A 12,206-nucleotide genomic window follows, 5' to 3' on the forward strand; every position below is an offset into this window, starting at 1 on the left:
AAGTACTGCTTTACTGTTTACTAGTGGGATGCTTGCACATTCGCGCTTGGCTATGTGTGCATGTGAGTTAGTGAATCGAAGCAAACCTGTTGCTCCCGACCGCATCAAATCAAGCGAAAACCTATACGCTGTGGATTTGTGTATTTGCCGTCGGTACAAGCATTACAATTTATTTGTGTATTTAACTAATGCGTAAGAAAGTGAGTAAGTACGTAAGTAAGTACATAGATGCTTAAGTGCAGGCGTACTTAATGAATGCAGAAATTGAGTGCGGGAATGTTTAATGAAATTTTCTTGTGTGCATGAGTGTATGTAACTGTGGCATTGAGGCACAGATCCTTGACACAAATGGGATGCACTCTATTACATGCATATTTAAATTAAAATGGAATGTATTGAGGCGAGTTTGATTCCAAGAGAGAGAAAGAGAGAGATAGAGGGAAAAGCGCATTTGCAATTTGGTAGAGAATTAATTTAAAGTACATATTTAGCGCACTTTAGCAAAACTTCTTAATAGTTTTAGTACAAATAATTTTGCATGTTAATTTTTAAAAAATTTTTGTGTATTAATCCACACTTTTACCCACATTCATTTCATAATACATTTAAATACTTGAAATTAATTTTTCCTTTCTCAACTTCCCTTGCAGATGGCTGGCAGTGGGGACCCCAAATGGCAAAAGGATGCGGCCGATCAAAATTTCGATTATATGTTCAAGTTGCTGATAATCGGCAATTCGAGTGTGGGCAAGACGAGTTTCCTCTTTCGTTATGCCGACGATAGTTTCACATCAGCTTTTGTGTCGACGGTTGGCATTGATTTCAAAGTGAAAACTGTGTTTCGACATGATAAGCGCGTCAAACTGCAGATATGGGTGAGTAAGAAAGGAGGATGAAGGCGAGGGCGAAGAAGGAGCAAAAAACAAAAAAAAAAAAAAATTACTAAATGAGGAAAAAAGCATAAGGAAACGTGAAACGGACAAACAAGTGATTAATTATTGAAGTAAAACAAAGTAAAATACACTCACTGTTACGTCCTGTGAAAAATGAATTTCTTCAAAGACGCATTTTTCTTAATTGGTACGGTGTGTGGGCTACCATTTATATTAATGGCCACTGGCGATGAGAAAATATCATGAAAAGCATCCGATTAAATTGGAATACTTAGAGCGAAGATGTAAAAAGAAAGAAATACTTGTATAAATGGCCTTGAATGAGAGTGTCGAGGAAAAATTAAAGATTTATAAGCGTACACTACTTTACAGTTAAGTTCCTTTTCCTTGCAACTGTACGATAAATATCTGTCCTAGATCAGAGGACATGCTGGTAACATATTAAAAGTGTAATTTTTCTTAAATAAAGCCTTTTACAACACTGCTATGAAACTCACCAGATGGCCATATATAAATGATGGAAAATGCATCGAGCAGTGATAAAAATTTATTTAAAAAAAAAATTAAAGATGAAACTAAAACGGAGCTTTAAGGGTTTACGGAGGCTCTACACTTTCGTTCTGACCCTTGAAATATTAGACAGCTGAATTTAAACGTACAAACATTTTTGATGAAGACCGCCTATGACTTCCAAATGAGGTTACCGATTCCGATTATGATTGATAAAATTTATTATATTGTGGTAAAGGTTTGAAGAAAAAAGTTAGTCGCGTCAGATAGTGGGTACTCCAACTGAATGGGTGCAAAATATTTTAACAACCCATTTGGATATAAAAATAAGCTTTCAGCGTGGTGAGTGCCACAATTACTCACAATAGACAACTGAATATTGCACGTGTGCCAAATTCAAAAATTTCATGAATTAGGATACGATTGCTTTCTTATCGACCATATTCACCAGATATGGCACTTAACGATTATCTGCCATTGCTGAAGTTAACGAATTTTGAAGGATTGCAGGAATCTATTTTCTTAGAGGCGTTACAAAAAATAGAAAAATATGAATCAAGCTGAAAGGGAACTATGTTGTAAAATCAAGAATATTTTACGCAGAAAAAGTTTTTTGCTTGTCGAAATCAGGTACATACTACTGTGGGCAAAAAGCAAGGTGAATTTATTTGTCAAACTTCGCGGGACTAAAATTTCGCTCTAGTTACTTTTTTCATGAGTTAGCAGCACTGTTAATAACATCTGGGCCAACTTTAATGTGAATGCCATTATCAGTAATATATTTACGCTTGTGTTTACCAAACGACTAAGAGTGCATTTTTCGATTTTTACAATGTCTGATTTGATTGAGCAGAGAAGTGCCAGCAAATTTTGTTTGCGGAATGAAATTTCGGCTGCGGAAACGTTTAGCATGTTGCAGAAGGCATTTGGTGATTCGACCATGTCGCAGAAAAATGTTTATAAGTGGTACAAAGACTTCAAAGAGGGTCGAGAACGTGTTGATGACTTGGAGCACTCCGGACGACCATCGACGTCAACAGATGAACAACACGTCAATAAAGTCAAGGAGTTAGTGCTCAAAAATCGTCGGTTGATTGTTAAAGATCTTACTGATATGATAGAAATATCAGAAGGATCTGTGAAAACCATTTTGAAAGATCATTTGGGGCTACGAAAAGTGAAATCTCGTTTGGTACCGAAAACTCTCAATTTCTTGGAAAAAAGTCGTCGCGTTGATGTGTGTGAAACAATGCTTTCAGACTATCAGGACAAGCTGAAATGCATCATTACGGGAGATGAGACTTGGTTTTATGCTTACGACACTGAAACAATCGACCAATCAAGCGAATATCGTGCTAAAGGCGAGGCCAGACCGAAAAGAGCACGTCAAAGTCGTTCAAAAATAAAGGTCATGACGACAGTTTTTTTCGATTTTCGTGGTGTGGTGCACTATGAATTCCTTCCACCTAGCCAAACTGTTAATAAGGAATACTATTTGAGCGTGATGCGTCGTTTACGTTAAGCAATTCGTCCAGACCAGAATTATGGGCCAAAACCAAGAGTTTTTTGCATCACGATAATGCACCGTCTCACACTGCACTCGTTCTTCGTGACCATTTCGCCAAAAATTCCACGCATATCGTTCCGCAACCACCGTATTCGACTGATTAGGCTCCGTGTGACTTCTGGCTATTCCCAAAACTCAAGAGACCACTCCGGGGAACGCGTTTCGAGTCGATTGAGGAGATAAAAGCTGAATCGAAGAAGGTGGTGATGGCTATATTGGAAATGGACTATTTGGCATGGGGGATGAAAGGGGATGAAATTGATTTACAAGAATAAATAAAGATTTTTCATTTTACAACCAAATTCACCTTACTTTTTGCCCACAGCCTGCGTATTTGTGGTTAATATCCGTGACTAAGAGGCGGCCGAATGAGTTGGTGCGTGTCTACTATTCGGTAATACACAGGGAAATGTTAAGTGCAATCCGAACTTCTGACTGAGTGACTGTCTACAATTTTGTACGACCTTCTGGTTCTACCTTCCTTCTCTTATAAAGGGATATGACGAACCGGAGAATCAGAAGCTAAGGTTTGCCAAACAGTGTATCTGAATCCTATGAATGAGTCTGAATCCTACGCTTCTATGCACTCTCTCGTGTCAACACTAAGAACCGATTGTGGTCCATATGAGATCATTGATCAGCTAAATTAACCTGATTTACCTACTAATTACAATATTTTTTCCATGTCCTAGACTAAGTGCTTGGGATTTTTTAATGACATCTACACAAACTACAGTTTTGAAACCGAGCGGAAACGGGTTAAAAGAGATCATGGAAGTCCTCAAACCCTGTTCGTACAAGCCTATTATACAATTATTTCCTGTGAGCCATAGGAGCCATTTATCGGGTCCCGGCGGGGCTAGAGCTTGATAATTTAAGGTATTTTCAGGATTTTTTTTACAATAAAAAAATGAAAAATGAGATGCACATTTTTTAGGCTTCTTTTACATACAAAAATGAATAAAATTTTTTTTTATCTTAATAATTTAAAAAATGACGCTGAAGTTGACCCTCCAGAAAAATTGGACCTGAACGGTGTTGTCCATTTTGGCTCTTCTATTTATCTGAAATACAAAAACCAAAAAAAATTATTAATCAGTATGACTGTAGCTATGGCCCGTACTAAAATAAAAAAAAAATTGACATAAAGCCGCGGTTTTGAATTTGACAATCTAAAAATCTGGTTTTTTTCAGTTTCTTAATAAAAAAATAAATTATTGAAATAATAATATGATACGGGCGAGAGCTATTGATGTTGTTGTGAACAACATATTAAAATTCGGTTTCGATTCGATTGTTAGTGTTTTTTTTTTTTTTTGTTTTGACAACACCAGGCCGAAAAAGTAGTTTTGAGTTAATTGAGTTTAAAGTTTTAAGAGTGGCCGCGTGACGAATCTGACGCTACCTGCTAAAACGACTAAAATTTGAAAGTATATTCTTAAAAGCCTATACTTTAGAAATATCAAAAAAAAAGAAAATTGTTTTTTGAAAATCCTGACTCCTTAAGCCCTTAAGCCCTAAGCAGGTAACAACGGTGGGCTTGCGTTGCGATCACTGGGGTGAACAAAACATATCCAAAGCTAATTGCGGATACAAATATATTGTGACTGTGACTTTCTTACTGCTCTAAGGCATTTTCTACGATAGCATTAAATCGCCAGTAGCAGAAGGAATAGTTGAGCATCTGCTCTGCAGCTGTTCATTTTAGGGTAAGGGATAAAGGTTTTTTGGCAAATTTTAATTTGATAGCTTAGTTGATCACAGAATTTGTTCTAGTTTCCATGCAGGATTTCATGGAAAAGGTGTTTTTATTCTCTGTTAGCTCTATATAATTTTTTTCACAATTTTCTTACAATTTTTTTTTACAGTTGTTAAGTGGCCCAATTTGATTGCTGATTTGCAGTGCTAATGGCCAGCCATTACAAATAACTAGGCGACTGGACTTTTTCCAGATGCAATATTGCTAAATGGTTGCCTGTATACTGCTCTATTCTTTATTAGATAATATAATACTCGTATTTTTTCAGTGGGTTTAGTGAAATTGGAAATCCCTGTCAGCTGTGAACATTCGCACGAAATTTCCACTTCCACCACCAATAATATTCATATTCATTCACTATTCCTAAACACAAATACTTTACACTAAGCTTACGCATAAAATGATTTTTTTTATATAAATAGATACATACGTACACTTGCGTGAATAATAATAGCAGCGCGACGTATTATAAATTTTTTATCGCATACTAATTTTTTATTTAATTTTTTAATATGTTTTCTTTAAAAAAATATAGTTCATACTACAACAATAAATATATGTAACTTTAGGCTTCAAGCTGTGTACAAAATTGTATCGAAATTTCTGACCAGGTTAGAATTTTGAGAAAAACTCTGGGTAAACAGGTTTTTAGCCTATTTGATTTTGACTTGTTATTTCATTTATTTTATTCATAGTGGTTCAAAACTTGCGTTGCTCTTTGATTTGCGCTTTCGTGCATTTGTTATATGCAAACCGTCAACCGTCAACAAGAAAAATGTATCAAAAATCAAAACGAATTTTGAACTAATTTTTAACCGCTTCGCACCATATTTTATACCCAATTCGGGTCAATATTTATTCTTAAAAAGAAGTGCAAGTGGTGGACACTTAAATGATGCCGTTTTTCACATGTAATTGTTGACAGCCGAATTTTGAATAAAAATAGTGAAACCTAAAATAATCAAAATTTGTACATGTTTTATTTTAAAGGTCCCGCGTCTTTTGAGACGTTCTTCATATATTATATTTATTAAAAAAAAAAGAAAAATAACTAAATGCTCTTCTTGTTAACGCAGGTGTATGTCCATAGGAACAAACGTTGTATCCAATTATCACAAGTAAATGCGAAATAATATAACACAACCTTACACCGTTGTTGTAGTGTTAGCGTATCGGTTGCATATGGGCAAGGGTGTATAGGTGTGGCAAAAGTCGTATTAGTTGCGGTTCTCTGCATTTGACCTTGCCCTATTGAGTTTTTCTTTATCAGTCTGCAAGCACTCTCCGTTATTGCCACATTCATGTTCGTATTTATGAAAATAGAGAAATGAATATTTTATACTCATATGCGGTAGATTGCTTATTATTATTTGAATTATTATTTCTGTAGTTATGGCAAGTAAAATTCAATACAAGTTGCTATTTCAGAAACCAATGCATACCTTTGGAATCAATCAATATACCTTGCCGTTATCGTGCCGCCCTCGCAGCAAACCGTAATTCTCATCTGTATTTCCGAAGGGTGCTTTAGATGCAAATTGCTTTTCGAATAGAATGTGTTTTAAAAATATCATTTATTCGATTTTTCATGCATGTTTTATATAGATAAATAGCCATTTTGCATTTAAATACAAAGCAAACTCTAATTTTTTATATGGTCTGATTTAAGATTTAAGATTTTACTTTTGAAACTGTTGGACACCCCTTTAATTTGCATTACCTTTGCTAAATGCATGGTCCTCTATTTTCTTATTTTGCTTTCTTTCTGCTCCTGTTTTGCAAACTGGAGTTTTGAGAATCTGTCCGAGATAACGGAAATTGCAGTAACGAGGGCCTTTATAGCAAAAATAATTATGAGCTTATATTTAAAATACCTACAGAATATACCAATGCCTAATATCCTTGTACACGAATGGGCCAATTACCCCAAGAGGTGTCAAGATACAGTACTCTGAAACCATGGAGAAACAGGAAAAATTTAAATCTTGCCAGGAAATCAATTTGCTATTAAGACACTTAGATCAAAGCAGTTAATCGCTGGACTATTGCGAAGTGGCTTGGTAAGCTTAACACTCTTGAGACGACTAATCACGTTCTTGTTGTTGTTGTAGAAGTTTACGGTTTATACCCTACACCCTATAGATTACAGTGGAAGGAATAGAGAGACAGGATAGATATTATATGGATGGTAAGACTCAAAAATTGGTTTAGGGTCAATCTTCCGCGATTCTTTTGGTCTCATTGATGAATCTCAAGAGGTCCATACTCAGAACATTGCACTCCAATAGCCTAAGTCTGATTCTAGAAAAGGCCATACAGTTGTAGAGAAAATGTTCTGCAGTGCTCCCATTTTTGCAACAAGATAGTCATATTGGGTCGCTAAGGATTTCCATGGTAGCTATATGCTGACCATAGGTGTTCTTCTCCTTAATTGGCGCGATAACCGCTTACGCGATTTATGTCGATTGGACACACCAAGTGAAGCCAAGTCCTTCTCCACCTGATCTTTCCAACGCAGAGGAGGCCGCCCTCTTCCTCTGCTACCAGAGGAATACTTCCAGCTGGTACCTCATCGAATACTTTCAGCGTCGGAGCGTTTGTATCCATTCGAACGACATGACCCAGCCAACGTAGCCGCTGGATCTTTATTCGCTGTGCTTTGTCTATGTCGTCGTAAAGCCCATACAGTTCATCGTTCCATTGCCTGTGATATTCACCGTTGCAATGTGCAAAGGTCCAAAAATCTTCCGCAGAATCTTTCTCCCAAACACTCCAAGCGTCGCTTCATCGGATGTTGTCATCGTCCAAGCTTCTGCGCCATACGTTAGGACGGGCATGATGAGAGTCTTGTAGAGTGTTAGTTTTGTTCGTCGAGAGAGGACTTTACTACTCAGTTGCCTACTTAGTCCAAAGTAGCACTTGTTGGCAAGAGAGATTCTACGTTGGATTTCAAGGCTGACATTGTTATCGGTGTTAATGCTGGTTCCTAAATAGACGAAGTCTTTTACAAGCTCGAAATTATAATTCTCAACAGTGACGTGGGTGCCGATATGCGAGTGCACCGACTGTTTGTTTGAAGACAGGAGGTACTTCGTTTTGTCCTCGTTCCCCACCAGACCCATTCGATTTGCCTCTTTAACCAGTTTGGAGAAGACAGAACTAACAGCGCGGTTGTTAAGATCGATGATGTCAATATCATCGGCATACGCCAACAATTGTACGCTCTTATAAAATATTGTGCCTGAGCGATTAATTTCTGTGGCTCACACGATCTTTTCGAGCATCAGGTTAAAGAAGTCACACGACAACGAGTCAACCTGTGTGAAACATCGTTTGGTATCAAACGGCTCGGAGAGGTCCTTCCCAATTCTGACTGCGTTGCTGGTGTTGAGCTACGTCACCTTGCAAAGCCGGATTAGTTTTGTGGGGATACCAAATTCAGACATCGCTTCCTTGTTTAGCTCTCTGTAGCGATCCCACATGGCTCGCGTTGCGCCCGATCGCAGCGTGGCTCTATAGGCGGCATTCTTTCTTTCTGTGGCAGCATGACATTCCTGGTCATACCAACTGTTTTTTCGGGCTTGCCGAAATCCGATTTCTTCTTCGGCGGCGATGTGTAGACAGCGAGAAATGTTGCTCCATTGCTCGTACATGCCGGATTGTTGGGCAGTACATACTCTGTGAGAGCAGAAGTGAGAGTCGGGGGACGAATCTTCTGGCTGTCTGCTGTAATTGCATAGGTAGTGTGTTCTTTAGTTGCACGATGTTGGGTGTTCTAACATCTATAAAGGATTCAGGGTCTAGTGATATGTTTGCAGTTTATCAGCCAGCTCGATCCCTGTAATGCCCGAAATGTCCAGGTACCCAAAAAAGATAAACTTTATTGTATTGTGACAGAGAATAAAAATTGAAGACATTGAATTCATTGATCACAAATACAAAGTGTTCCTGTGAAACCATATAATCACGGATGTCAAATACTAAAGTTCTTATTGGAAGAATAATTAAAATGAATTCTCTATACCCTTGAAGAGAGACACTAGCTTTTAACGTTACAGTGTTCTATCCCAAGAAATAATACTACTTGTTCTTTTCACTCGATTTTGTGGATCGCCTAGATGTTAGAAAATTCTAAGTGTTGCCTCAGTTAAAAATGAGTCACACTAGTCAATGTCACGCTCTTCACAGGATCTAACATATTTTATTATGCTGAGTTTTTCATATATGTATATCTTAGCGTACACCCTTTAAAGAACAAACTAACCCAATAATTGAAGCCACTTGATCATTCACAGAGTGATCGAGCCCCAAGTCTGAACTTTATTGGCTTAAGGGTAGTTATTCACACTAAATATTCTATGACCGTCTCTGGGGAAAAGTGGTTAACGTCAAATATATAATATATTTTGAATTTTGGATGGTTTTTTGTGGTTTACCCTAGAAATGTAATGAATAACTAATAAATAAAAAAATGTATTTCGCAATGGTTTAAACAAATTAAAAAAAGAAAATACTTCGAGCGAATTTTTAAGAAAATATGGATTGTTATAAGGCACAAACTGCGTTTGACATTTTCGCTCAAACTTTACGTATGATTAGTTTGTTTTTGCTAGAAATTTAAAGTTTTTCTGTGGTGCTGCGAATGTAAGAGGAAAACTGAAACTTGCGAGAGACTTTTGATGCTAATTTCGGTACCGATTTCCTTTGAAAGTGTTTCATATTTTCGAAGATTTTCCATGTTAAGCCCTAGATGGTTGTTGTTGTTGTCCGAGTGGCTCTATTACCTGAGCTGGAAATTACTTAGCTAGCATCTGGTATCTTTTAAATACTTCATTATATTAAGAAAGAAAATAAGAGACCTAAATGCCATTTCCGAAATTTGTTTAATGTTATTGAGGAACAGTGTGCTCACTTATCTTCCAGTGTCCTGTGGGAACCGCAGTTAGTCTGAAGATGACGGGTTGAATATACTCAAGCATTTGTTTGGTCTTTGATCCGTTATTGTAAGGCCACGTCTTCTGGGCATTGTACATGTTGGTAGGCCCTTCCATCATCTAGTTGCAAAGCCATAATAGTGAGACTCTAATTCGATTCATCCAGTTGTAGAAAACTTCTACTACAGGGTGGGTATGGCCCTTTTGGGTATGGTGCTTTTTGAACCACCTATTTTTTTGAGAATGGTAACACAAATGACATGTCAAATGTGTTCAAAATTTACTTAAAGGTTTGACATTTACGAAATGGGACGCTATACGCTTGAACAAAATTGGGAAATATTGAAAACCTATTTCCAAAGTGGTGAGTCTCCTTCTTCTTTTCTGATTTTCACATCGGTGGCTACATCAATAAGCAAAATTGTCGGATTTGGGGCTCAGAAAATCCACACGTTACTGTAGAGAAGCAAATGCAACCACAACGAGTCACTGTTTGGTGCGGTTTTTGGTCTGGCGAGGATGAGCGAGGAGACGCAGTTACAGTAAATGACGAGCGTTACCGTGACATGCTCAACGAGTTTTTGTTTCCAAAAATTGAAAAGGATGACATGGACGACATTTGGTTTCAACAGGACGGTGCAACTTGTCACACTGCCAAAATTACACTGGAACTTTTGGCTACCGTTTTTGAAAACCGAATAATCAGCCGAAATTCCGATATCAATTGGCCGCCTCGGAGCTGTGATTTAAGTGCGTTGGACTAGTTTTTGTGGGGAGCCTCTAAGGATAAATGCTATGCGAACCATCCAGAGACGATTGATGCTTTAAAACACGAAATCGAAGTTGCCATTCATGAAATTGGAGCCCAAACAATCGAAAATGTGCTTAAAAATTGGGTTGATTGAATGGCCTACTGTAAAGCCAGTCATGGCAGTCATTTGAACGATATTATTTTTTATTCATAAATGACAATGTTCAATCTTCAAAATAAAAAAAAAGTTTAAAAAAACTTTGATTAGTTTTTTTTTATAGCCGGTTCAAAAAGCAAATTTTACATGGCCCAGCTTCGGTCGAACTTAAGGAGAAGCCAAGCCTAGCAAGCTCATCAGCTTTCACGTAACCCTCGATCCTCTTATGGTTTTGGCACACGGTGATGCGCATTTTTAAGTAGAAGTTAACTGAGAAACGGGGTTATTTCTTTAGCTAATCTACAATATAAGTTCAGAAAGGTATAAAAACACTGAAAAAACCAACTAATATTCACAAAAAATAAAACATTTAATTACATGCATAAAATAATACGAATTTATTTCATATCAGCAGCACTGCACGCTTAAAATATAAGACATGCCATAAGGTTAAGGAAATATCATCAAAAGCGATACTAATGCACATGTTACACTAACAACATGCAGGGCAAAATATAGAGTTATTGATCTCCAACACCAGAGCTCCTAAAAATGTATCTGTAAAAACATTTTCACTTTGCATTTCGAATGAAGCAATTATTCGATTGATTCATGCCCCTATTACAAGAATATACATTGGAATTATTTTAAAAATAAAATTACAGCTGAGTTAGCCAAATGACATCACCAGGACAGTTGATGGAACGGTTACCATAGTAAGCTTGGTAAATTTAAAATGTGACTGGTCTGTGCGACATCTTGCCAAAATACCAAAGATTAACCAAGCCAATACCAAAAAATTTCAACGTTCAGGTGCAAAGTAATTGTCAGTGAATATTTTGATTGCAACAAACTGCGATGCCAATTTAAAAAACAAACTTGTATTTAGATCACCCTGTACATACTTGGTATAAATGACCTATTTAGTTTGCTCATTTTTATTGCACATACATATGTAGTAGGTATATTATAAATATTTTGTAGCTTAATTGTTGCTACACGTGTATTTATGAGTAGCGATTATCCTGCCCTCCATTATATAGCAAGTGGCAATAATGCATATACTTATATGTACACATACTCATACGTACATACGATAGCGATTTACAACCAACCTTTGATCTACAGCCTTATATTTTATTTTGTATTAATATGCGCCTTATCGCTCAGTTAAATATTTATTACTTACATATGTACGAAATGTGTTAATTGAGGTAACATTTTATGCCAGTCAGTAAGGCAGGTGGGTGGAATACTGCAGTAAACTTGTTACAGAATATAGCTCAGTTATGATAATGCAAGTTTCGGACAAGCATAGCTAATGAACTTTATAAGATAATTAAATTTCAGGCAAGCCATTTATTTCATATTACTTAAAATATAGGTTGGCAAGCATGGGCGCAGAGAGTAATTAATGAGGCGTGAAATCTTTTCCAATTAGCTTTTATAGTATCTAAAAAGAGCTGCAAGAATCTTTAGATCGAAAACCAGGACTTGTCTGCTGGAAAAAGAGCACAAATAAGTATTTTACTTGAAACATAAGTTCATTGGATGCTGCAATTCAATAGATGCAAAGCGACCAAGCGCTACCACCTCAATATTTGACCGGTTTTGACTATTCTTAATTCTTTTTTG

At 36.9% G+C, this 12,206-nt stretch overlaps 2 protein-coding genes across 4 annotated transcripts in view; both read left to right on the forward strand.

Moving 5' to 3' along the window:
- LOC129244486 (ras-related protein Rab-3) overlaps positions 1 to 12,206 on the forward strand; it is a 60,426-nt gene that overhangs the window by 43,653 nt on the left and 4,567 nt on the right. For all 3 annotated transcript variants that reach the window (XM_054882130.1, XM_054882131.1, XM_054882132.1), the window contains one exon: positions 651 to 875. In XM_054882130.1, the coding sequence (XP_054738105.1) occupies positions 651 to 875 (225 nt within the window). The remainder of the gene's footprint in view (positions 1 to 650; positions 876 to 12,206) is intronic.
- On the forward strand, positions 2,344 to 3,016 carry LOC129244487 (protein GVQW3-like). The gene is made up of 2 exons (XM_054882133.1): positions 2,344 to 2,614; positions 2,997 to 3,016. The coding sequence occupies exons 1-2, from the start codon at positions 2,344 to 2,346 to the stop codon at positions 3,014 to 3,016; spliced, it is 291 nt and encodes a 96-aa protein (XP_054738108.1).

The sequence above is a fragment of the Anastrepha obliqua genome, chromosome 4 (assembly GCF_027943255.1).
Source record: "Anastrepha obliqua isolate idAnaObli1 chromosome 4, idAnaObli1_1.0, whole genome shotgun sequence".
In the NCBI taxonomy this organism is placed as follows: domain Eukaryota; kingdom Metazoa; phylum Arthropoda; class Insecta; order Diptera; family Tephritidae; genus Anastrepha; species Anastrepha obliqua.